Genomic DNA, 11,704 nt, shown 5'->3' on the forward strand with positions numbered 1-11,704 from the left:
ATTTTATTCTATGTACCAAACGTCCCCAAGAGTGTTATTTACTTTTTACGTCATTGTATTTAACATTAAAAATCATTATATTTACTTTTTGCACAAATATCATTACAATAGTATTATAAAACACTAATAGATGTATTTATTTTACTTTCTCTTAGTTTGTGTTACGTTTTCATGATAATAATTAATATTCAAATATCAACGTACAAATAATAAATGGTACCCTTAGAGCCAGACGGATATAGTACTATTTATTAATATTATTTTTCTAAAAACATATTTTTCAACAAATACTTATTTCTAGTTATAGGATTTTATGTCATTTTTTTTAACTAAAACTTTCAAAACTCTTATAAAAAAAATTAAAAATTTGGTGTTATTTAAATAAAATATATTAAATAAAAAATATATATTTGATGCAATAAATTTTTGAAAAATTATTATTAATAATACTATAAATTAATTTTACTTTCGTAATATTATATCAACGAGTATATATATTATACCAAATAAATATACGGAAACTTGCGAGGATTACCTTTTTTTATAAGTTGTAACAAAATTTGCGACATAGGAAAAAATAGGTTGGATTTTATGTAAATTGTAAGGGATACTTGCGAAGTAATTTTGTCAATGAATTTTTTAATTTCTACATTTTTGAAGAAATTTGCGAGAGATTTAAAATTCTCAAGAAATTTTAAATTAAAATTCTACTCGAGTCCACTCCTTCCGGGGCAATGGCAATGGCAGCGGCAACAATGTGCACTCTGATAAGTTCCAGATTATATATATATATATGTATAATATAAATATTTGTACGCGATGGCTAAATTCGATTGTTTTTTAAAATTTTTTAATTGCATATATATTAATATATAAATTATTGTTGGAATGACTTGTTATTTTATAAATGTAGAACAAATTTAGGAAATTAACAAATATTGGGGTTATTTTATGCCAAAACCAAAATCTATTCCAGCTGCATAATTTTGCAAGGAATTAAATATTCAATTCATATTTAAATATTAATTGATTTTTTTCCATATTTATTTGAATACAACAAAATTTACCATAGCTGTCGGGTTAAATATTTCAAAATTTGAAAGATTACCTACGAGTTTTTATCATGCACAGAATTGATCATTGATTAGGTGGGTTGGGTGGGTGGGTGGAGTAGGGTGGCCACAGAAGGACCAAATCATTGCAAAATGGCCGTTCCCTCCAATTAATTACAAGTTTTTACAACTGGTGTGGCCTCCACCCCAAATCCAATCCAATCCTCTCCATTCTTCATCTTCTTCTTCCTCCTCCTCTTGCTTCAATTTGAGCACAGCCATGGCGTTTGCAGGGACGACACAGAAATGTATGGCCTGCGAAAAGACCGTTTATTTAGTCGACAAACTGACGGCTGACAACAGGATTTATCACAAAGCTTGCTTCAGATGCCATCACTGCAAGGGTACTCTCAAGGTATTGTTAGTATTCATTCTCTTCTTCACTTGCACTGTGTGTATTTTGGAAGATCTAAAATTAGGGTTTCGAATTTCAAATCGATTCGGGAATTGAATCCTCAATCGGATTGTGCTTTTTCAATTTCGTACTCCAAACGCATCGATCCGATCGTGGTTTAAACAGATCTCTGTGTTATGCAAATCCAGAAAGCAAATTAACAGTTTTATTGTGTGGTATGTGGATTCATTACAGTTGGGGAACTACAACTCTTTCGAAGGAGTGCTGTATTGCAGACCACACTTCGATCAGCTCTTCAAGCGAACAGGAAGCCTCGACAAGAGCTTCGAAGGTAATTAATTGCTAGTTTATCCATGGTAGAGCTTCGAACACAGAGATTTAGTTTTCTTACATGGTTTTGAATTCATGCTTTTGATTTCCGCCATTAAAGGAACTCCTAAGATTGCCAAACCAGAGAAACCTGCCGATTTCGAGGTAATAATTCTGCATCCTCTGCTGATTGCAGTTTGAAGAACTTTACCAATCTTTGAACCTTGTTTTTCATGATCCAGAAGCTGCAGGGAAACAAAGTTTCCGGCATGTTCGCCGGGACGCGAGAGAAATGTCTGGCCTGTAAGAACACGGTCTATCCAACGGAGAAGGTAACAATTAGTACACATTTGATGCAATGGGAAAGAACAATTACGACTTCAAAGTGATCAATGCAAAATTATGAACAGGTTTCGGTGAACGGGACAGCGTACCACAGGAGTTGCTTCAAGTGCAGCCACGGCGGGTGCACGATCAGTCCGTCGAACTACATTGCGCACGAGGGTCGTCTTTATTGCAAGCATCACCACATCCAGCTCATTCGGGAGAAAGGAAACCTTAGCCAGCTCGAGGGCGGCGAAAAAGATGATTCGGTAAGCAATGGCGCGGCGTAATTTGCTTATGCGATTTTAATTTTTCGGGTTTTTCGTTGCTCGGATCTCTGAATTTCTATCTTGTTTGCGGGATCGATGTTATTGAGTTTGTGACATTAATTGTGTGAGCGTGAATATATATATATTCGAATTCGAATCAGATCGATCATACATGCTTTTAGGTTTATTACATCTGTTGTCTATCAAGAGACCTTCGGTCTTTCCGTGTATTCGATTTTCCATTACTTCCCTCGAAGATCTCCCCGATCAGATCTTCGATCTTTTCCGGGGAAGGATATGTCTTTGACCGGGGAAGAATCTGCGAATACGCATCATAAAAGTCCGCATACGCCGGCACGACTAGCTTCACCGTCGCCTCCTTCATCTGCGCCCTCAAATCCGCATCGGAGACAATCTTGTAGATTGTCCGATGTTTCTGACACATATCGTCGAACGCTGTCATAAAAGCTTCGATTTTTCCTCGAACAAGCCCTCCTCTTCCATCTTTCAACATTCTGACGTCCTCGATGTCCAAAAGTCGAACTAAACCACCCCACGCTTGTTTCTGATACAGATACGCTGATTCCTCGGCGGCGTATCTGAATCTGCACAGAAATAATGCATTTCTCTGTCAGCTTAAACTTTTCGACGTTATTTAATTGTTCGAAATCGAAGCTACCTTTTCTTCATGTGCGGCTCTCCCAACAGCTTCCCGAGCTCGGTATTTCTACTCCTCATGTAGATATACCAAAACGTGTTCATCGCGAAGATATGCTGCGCGATTTTATCCTTGTACCGCGATTTCTTCGAGTCGACGTTCCTTTGGATGGCCTCGACAACATTCAAAACTGCATCCCTCAACAGATCTTGCTCGTTTTCGGGGTTCGAAAGGATCCCGGCTTTCCAAAGTTGCTCGGTTTTGAGCACCTGCGCCATCGTCGCACTGTAACCCTCCGTCGTAAGGTTGTTGAGGTAGTTCACGGCGTACCGCACAAGTTTCGGCACTGAGCCGTCTTGCGGCGGCAGGAGGCTGTCCTGAATGTTGCCTTCGATCTGCAGACCAAACTCGAAAAAGACTCGACTTGAGCTATGGATTAGAAGCTTTTCGAGCTCTCGGAACCTCGAGCAGATATCTACCCCGGCGTCGCCGTCGAAGACCTCAGAGAATTCGGGTTTAAGCTTTTCGAGGGAGTCGAACATTTCGAGGAGTTTGAATAACTTCTGGGGCTCCTTGGTGCTACGCGCGACGCCTTCGCCGAATCGGAAAAAGACCGCCATGATCTTGTCGGCAACCTTGACGAAGCACTCCGGCCAGATGGCTCCGGCCATGACGTTTCCGAGGACTTGGCGGCAGAGATCCTTTTCGGAGACGAATACCGTTTTTACGGCGAGTTCGAAGTGGTCGATCCATAGGGCGATCGCCGTTTCCAACGACTCCCAATCCATCTCGTCGATATTTTCCGGCGTGTAGGTTTTGAGATACTCTGGGTTTAGCCGCATGAGCGCTTTGGCTGCCCGTCGATACCGTACCTTCACGAACATGTCGATGCATATGTCGAGACAATCGTTCGCCGTCAGCATGCGGGAAATCTTGCTCAGAACTTCGATCTCCAGCTCGGTGCCGAGCCCAGGTTCGACGACAGCTGTTGGATCATCGTCGACCGGATCGCCGATGTTCCGATGCTTCAACTTCTGCAGCAACTTCTCGTACTCGTCCTGCAAGTTCAGCAGCGCGTCGTCGAGCAACCCCTCGAACTTCATCGAGACAATCTCCGTCTCGCAGACCGCCTTCAGTGTCAACAAAGTCTCGCGCAGCCGACGCGTCTGGTAATGATCCGTCGCCTTCGTCCGGCTCAAGAACTCCACGACTTCTTGCAGCTTCTGGATCGCAGGCTCGCACTCCCGGCCGATCGAAGCGATCGACTCGTTTAACTTGTCGACGCAGTCGATGTACCTACAAAAAAAATGTAAGAAAATATCCGAATTGAGTATCGAAAAAATCGACGATTCGAATCTACTCACTCGACCAGCTTCTCGAGCCTCGCGTACGATCTCTTGTCGGACGGGAGCTTCGACGCGATTCGGAGAAGCTTATGTTGAAGGGATTCGAAGATTTTGAAGGCGGCGAGGAGGGACAAGGCCGGGGCGACGGCGCGGGTGATTCTCGCGTCGAGAGCTTTGTTTGCGATCGAGAGCGACTGCAGCGGCGCGACGCGTTTGGAGGCGAGGTTTAGCGTTTGATGCATAGCCTCGAACTTGTCGTTGATTTTGTTGTAGGATGCATCAATGGCGATGGATTCTTTGATGAGGTTTTTGAGGTTGTGACAAGCTGAATGCAGAGAGACCACATTCGGGACATCGTTTTGGATCGGCTGCGCCATTGTTGGAGGTCTATGTGCAGACGATGTCTGGTTGAGGAAGAAGAGTTAATGATGAGGGTGAGTTGGATTTCGATCAAAACTAAGAATCGACACATGCCAGTCCAAAAATGGATTTTTGAAAAAAACAGATTGGCGTACCGAAACGACAGCCGGCCTTGAACGTGAACGTCTAGGAATGAAAAAAATGTGGGTTTTTTTTTTTTTTTTTTTTAAAATTACTCAATCCATCCAAAGGTCATATTTACATTTACGTTTTTGGCGTATTATATTAATATTAAAAAAATATATATATACAAATATCATTATATTAATATTATAAGATACTAATAGAAATATTTTTGTAATTTTTTTTTAATTTATATTACATTTTGATATAATAATTAATATTCAAATATCATAAACAAAAAGTAAATGAGACCCTTAAAGCCACACGAACTTAGTATATAACACATTTTCGTAAAAATGTACAAAACATCATAGTTGTATTCTTTTGTGGATTTTACTAGCTGTTTTTACTATTTATATATATTTTTTTCCTCCAAAAATATCATATCAAACAATTATTTTTATTTTTCAAAATTATACTACAACTTTATTTTACATTTCAAACATATGTTTATATCACATCAAATAACTATTCAAATTCAACTTTTTACTATTAAAAAATCCAAACTCAAAAACTAAAATCCATGAACACACTCCATACCCCATGTGTTTTATTTATTATGTGAAAGTCTTTGTGTTAATGTAAAATTTGCATGAAATATTTTCTTTCTCCAAAACTGATATTCGATTCTAAATAAACACCTAAATTATGCATTTTCTTTTTTGGTATATTCTACCCTTTTTGGGGTATATTATACGGCCTCAAATATGGAGTAATATTTAGTTTTCAGTTCGAGAAATTTAGGTAAAAAATATTAAGCAAAATGATTTAAAAATTAAATGGTGAGATGAAAATAGAATTGTATATATATATTTTTTTATAGATGTGTGTTTTTTTGGGATGAATTTGAAGAAATTTGATTTAAATTTAATATTAAAATAATAAAATTTGGAGAAATCTAAGAAGAAAAGAAACATTAGAGTCCCTAGAAATTTGTGTGTTTGTTTTGGGGTTTGGATTTTGAGTTGGGATTTGAATAGTAAAAATTTTGAATTTGAATAGTTGTATGATGTGATATAAATAGGGGTTGATGTGATGTTTTGAATGTAAAATTGATTTTTAGTATAATATAAAAAATGAAAAATAGGTGTTTGATTTGATGTTTTTGGGGGAAAAAATGAAATGAATAGTACAAATCCAACAAAATACTTCAAACAAACACACCATAAGTGATATTTCAGATTGATTTAATTTTTTGTTTCATCAATTTATGCGAGGTCGGTTGTTACGGGGCTGAACTTTAATATCATATGCTAACAAATAATATTCAATATTACTATAGACACAATATTAATACAATATATGAACAATTGATTTTAGTATATATATTTTTATTAAACACATATCTTAATTACAACGAAACAATAAAATTTATGGAATTTTAAAATTTGACTTATTGACTTACTATTAAAAAATTTATTAAAAGAGTTTATTTTTTAAAATTTTGTATTTAATATTTCGATATTTAAAAAAAATAAAAATCTAAGTAATATATATTAAAATTTTAGAAAACTTATACAAATAGTTTGGGGGTTTGGGATTTGAGTTAAGATTTGAATAGTAAAAATTTTGAATTTGAATAGTTGTATGATGAGATATAAATAGATGTTAACGTAATGTTTTGAATGTAAAATTTATTTTAAATATAATATAAAAAATAAAAAATAGGTGTTTGATTTGATATTTTGGGAAAAAAAAATTATAATGAATAGTGTATTTAAAATCCAATCCCCAAACAAACACACCTTAATAAATTCCGCAAATATTCGATTCGAAAATAAATTTTAAATTTCAATTTAATTGGGATCGAATATTGCATTTTGGATATTTTCTACAATCTTAATTATATATTTAATTTGCATAGAGATATAGAATTAGGCAGCACTACAATTGAATGGACAAATGAAGCCCAACAAGTGAGCAATTATTTTTTCCTGATTTATTTATTGCTCTTGTGGGCAAAACGGTCCTTTTGCTGTGAGGCGGAGAAAATCATGCCCGAAATCAGTCATTTTTTATTTGAATGATGTGAGGGGATAAAGTGTAGTATAGAGATTAAATATAATTAATTATTTCTTATTTTGGAAATATTGCAGAGTGTTTAGGATATATCAAAAAAGTTGTTACTAAAACAAAAATTGGTAAAAAAACACATTCACTAAAAGAAAAAATCATTTCTGTAACAAAATTTTTTTGTCTCTAAATCTACTTTTTCCGCTACTAATGACATTAGAGACAGAATTAAGAATGAAATTATATTAGCTACGTGAACTTTAGGGACGAAATTCTGTTACAAATATATTATTTTTTTGTATTTGTGTACATTTTTAGTGTAGAAAGCAAAAAGTAACTATTATTATTATTTTTATTAAAATTCATGATCAAATATTTAAGAACATATTTAGCGACGGGGTATTATTTTGACTCACAAAATATCATATTAAAATAATATTTAAATTAAATGTCAAATTAAATACTAAAATCAAATACACCCCTTCTATGTTTGAATATGATGCAAAATTAATACTCATTTTTAAAAAAAAAAAATAAAAAAATCTTGATGATTATAAATAAATAAATAATCTAATAATAATAATAATAATAATAATAATAATAATAATTTGAGAAAAACACCCTCCTACAAAAATGAATTGTATAATTGTAGAGTTTGTTAATATTGATTATTGATTAATTGCTAAATCACCTAACAAATTTTATTGTGTTTGTTATGATACATATATTTATTTATCTATTAAGCTCTATGATTGGATGTTAATTAATTATCATAATTCATGTATTAGTATATTACTTAATTTAATTGATTTAGATACCACCTACCAAATTATTAATCTTACAACTAATTTAGATGCTTTACCAAATATTTTATTTCACTCATTTCATACTATATTCCTAACCATACCTAAGCTCCTCCCCAAGACCTCCTCTATCCATTCCTCCACCACGCCGCCACCGCCGCCCCACATTTCCGACCACCGGAAAACCACGTCCACCACCGCCTCCTCGACATCCAAGAAAACCGCCTTGTCGCCGCAAGCACATTCGAATTTCGATCGCAACGCTCGCTTTGCCCGCTTGCGATCATCGTCGAACCTGTCGAAAAAGATCCGAGTTTCGATGGTTTTAAGGAACGCTAACGGAGAACTATGTTGTCCCGTTACCGTCGGCTCGCACGTCACATCGCTCGATATCGGACTATAGTTTTCGTTGTCGCCTATGTTGTCATCGTCAGCTATTACATTGAGGTCGAGGTCGAGGTCGAGGACGAGGCCGACACTTTTCTCAACCTCGACTTCATCGATTTTTTCGCACCTCCTCGGACACTTCCACGGCCTAATTGCCGCGTCATCTCGATTCATCTTTCTTTTAAGGTTCGGATTTGAATATTTCGATTTATAGACAATGAGTTTCATCGAAATGACAGTCGATACTACATCGTCATCCCCAAACTTATTACACCACGTGTCATAATCGCCGTCGCCGTATATTGTCAATATAAATATAACATGTGTCCACGTACGACGCTTTCCCCCCTCCAAAATATCGGCGAGAAACCTAAAAAACCCAGGATCAGCCGAATCGACATTTTCGACCAACACGATGAGCTTTCCGACGCTCCGCAACGCCATTTCGAGCGCGGCCGAGTTCTCAGCACCGTAAACGGGCAATTATTCTTCGGGTCCAAACAGAATAAAAAATCCGAAGAACCGAATACCGCCTTCGCTATTACGACGGCTAATCTTTGCTTTCCGACAATATCGTTCCCCCGAATTAACATCCACATATCTTGTTGATGATCGTAACCGTCCATCAATGGGGTCGTTATCGACGGTATCGACTCGATTTGCCACGAAATGCTCTCTCTAAGCGTCCCGACAATATCCTCTTCGACTCGGTCGCAATCGCATTCGCGATGTGTTCCGAGGGTCAGCACTGTATCTGCCGCCTTGTATTTATTAGGACAATGTGAGCCGTACGATGAAAAAATATAGCTACGGCTTCGATTTTCTTCATGAAATAATATCTCCTAAATTTAGTTACACATACGTATAAACACGTTAAAGGGTCTACAAATTTAACTTCACTTCATTGGGTTTGTTTGGTTGTGTTTTTTAACTTTATTTGAAATAATGTGTTAGATCTGCCATTTTCTTTTTCAATTAGTATTTGAATGTGATATTTTATACTTTATTATAAAATTAATAGTATATTTTTAATAAAAATTATGTTGATAAATAATATTAATTTGAATTTAAAATAGTAACAAAATAAAACCCATCAATTAAAGGTTCTTTACTTATATTTTGAATTTATTTTTCATATTGTTTAGAAACTAAATTACATATTTTTTATTAAAAATCTTAACTGTCTCACCAGTTAGATCTAAAAAATCTGAGTATTAAAGTGTTTGTGTTTAGTTTTAAGTGTTATATATAAAAATAAATAAAAAAATAATTCAGTAATACTTCCTCCGTCTCTTAACAATCTATCTATTTTTCTATTTTGGTCCGTCCCGTAACAAAGTATTTATTTCTTTTTTTTTTAGTAATTGTATTATCTGCCTAACATTACAAATACCCTTCCAATTTACAATATATTACTTAAATGTCATTACCTTTATGTAATACAATAGTTAATTTAGTCTTTTTATCTTTATTTATACTTTATCATAATATAAAACTAATATTTTTAAAACTTCGTGAGAGAGTTTACTTTTTAATGATAGAAATAATGATATTTAAGTGAGAGAGTTTTAAATAAAATAAATTTTAAATATAAAATATTAAATATGATATATATATTTTTAATGAATATACTTCCTCCGTGCAGTGCAAGGTTGCCGTTTACTTTTTGCATGTAGATTTTTAATATTAGTATTATAATGAGTTGTAGTGAAAAAAAATGAAAATGCGCCTATTAGTATTGTGTAATATAAAAGTAATGACATTTGTGTAATATAGCATAAGTTGGAAGGATATATATTATGTTAGGTAGATAGTACAATTACTAAATTAGGAAATGATAACCTTATTTTGGGACGGACAAAATGAAAAATGACAACCTTTCAATGAGACGGTCGGAGTACTATAATTTACAGTATAATTAATACTATAAAAGTAAATTAAAAAAAATGTAATTACAATATATTTTTAGACACGATTAGCGTTATGCTTGAGAAATAAATTTAAGTTAACACAATTTATAACTTCAGGAATGTATATTGGTGCCCAATATTTAAGAAAATGACAATTATAATGACGTTAATTATATTTAAATAAAGAGAAATATTTTCATTACTTTTTATTAAAGGATATAAAAAATAATTATTTCGCTAAAGTAAATATAATTATATATACTTCAAATCAGAAGTTTGAATTTTATATATAAAATATTGATTATTTACTATTAAATTTCTAATTAGTGAAAATTATGACATGTGCTCTCTTAATTTTGTGTTACATTTGTAAATATTAATATAAATACTATATAAAAAATAGTATATTTGTAATCGAAATTTCGTCTCTAAAATTCACATAGCTAACGCAACCAATCTTTAATAGTCACTAATATCATTGCTAACAAAAAAAAATAGATTTAATGGCGAAAAATTTGTTTTCTTAAAATGAAATGATGTACGCACAACCGGTTCATGCGAACGATACCTTTAGGATTTTTCATCAGATGGGTGTTGTGTATAGCTGTCAGCCTAATTCTTATATTATTATTTATATATAAATCATAATTATTTATATGCTTATAATATAATACTCTCCATTTTATATTTATGTAAATTAAAAAATATTTATAATATTAAATAATTATTAAAAAACAAAAATAGATAAATTGTTACCAAATCAAATCACTCCAACAATCCAATTCACGCGCCGCCGTCACCCACCTTGCCCTCCGCCGTCTTTCTTCTTCCTTTTTCTTTCTTTCTTCCTTACTTTCTCCCCCTCTTCTCTTTTTTCTTTCCTTTTCTTCTAAGTTGCGCCGCCGCCGCCGCCCGCTGGAGTATCCGGTGCGGCTTTTTTTAATTTCCCTCTCTTTCTTCATTTCCCTCTGATTGTGCTTCCGTTTACTAGGAAATCGAGTATGTTTTAACATTTTCCTCATCTATTTTTTCATTTTTTTTGCTTCTCCTACCGGTGGTCTCCGGTCGCCGGCGCTTCCGTTTCAGACCTCTTTGCCCAAGTTTTTCCAGTAGCTAGGGTGCACAGAAAATCGCACAAACAAACAAACAAACATGGCCAAGTTTATTCTCTAACACCAGTTTTGCTTGTAGGTTTTGTAAGTCGTTAGTCGAAAATTTTGAGATATACAGGATCGTGCGTTTCCTTATATTCCACTTCCACAAGGATATACAGCGGTCCGATTTTGAGATCACTGCGCAAGCGAATCAACAGAAGAGCTAGATTGGCAGCAAAACCTGTTCTAGACAAAACAGTTTTCCAAAAATGTGTATCTCAGCTGCTGCCTAGGTTCACCCCGGAGGATCTCCACAATGTGATAATCGAACAGGACGATCCATTGGTGTGCTTCAATTGGGCGTCTCAGCAGCACAGATTCAGGCACACCGTGTTCACCTATCACGTCACGATCCAAAAGCTCGGTGCGGCCAAAATGTACAAGGAAATGGACGATATCGTCAATCAGGTTCTAGCTATCCCTAACCTGGGCTCTGAGCCTCTTTTCAATACCATGATATATTACTTCATTGAGGATAGGAAGCTTGTTAGGGCTGTGAATATATACAAGCATATGCGTGC

The 11,704-nt window shown here is 34.8% G+C and overlaps 2 protein-coding genes across 2 annotated transcripts; one reads left to right on the plus strand and one right to left on the minus strand.

Moving 5' to 3' along the window:
• Positions 1-1,188: 1,188 nt before the first annotated feature.
• Positions 1,189-2,529, plus strand: LOC127265070 (LIM domain-containing protein WLIM1). The gene is made up of 5 exons (XM_051294741.1): positions 1,189-1,467; positions 1,702-1,798; positions 1,898-1,941; positions 2,019-2,108; positions 2,187-2,529. The coding sequence occupies exons 1-5, from the start codon at positions 1,333-1,335 to the stop codon at positions 2,388-2,390; spliced, it is 570 nt and encodes a 189-aa protein (XP_051150698.1). The 5' UTR covers positions 1,189-1,332; the 3' UTR covers positions 2,391-2,529.
• A 27-nt stretch (positions 2,530-2,556) lies between these two features.
• Positions 2,557-4,839, minus strand: LOC127265069 (exocyst complex component EXO70I-like). Its single transcript, XM_051294740.1, has 3 exons — positions 4,392-4,839; positions 3,049-4,323; positions 2,557-2,974 (listed from the first exon to the last, which is right to left on the minus strand). The coding sequence occupies exons 1-3, from the start codon at positions 4,748-4,750 to the stop codon at positions 2,557-2,559; spliced, it is 2,052 nt and encodes a 683-aa protein (XP_051150697.1). The 5' UTR covers positions 4,751-4,839.
• Between the last annotated feature and the right edge of the window lie 6,865 nt (positions 4,840-11,704).

Source organism: Andrographis paniculata, unplaced genomic scaffold, assembly GCF_009805555.1.
Source record: "Andrographis paniculata isolate CXL003 unplaced genomic scaffold, ASM980555v1 Contig71END, whole genome shotgun sequence".
NCBI lineage: Eukaryota > Viridiplantae > Streptophyta > Magnoliopsida > Lamiales > Acanthaceae > Andrographis > Andrographis paniculata.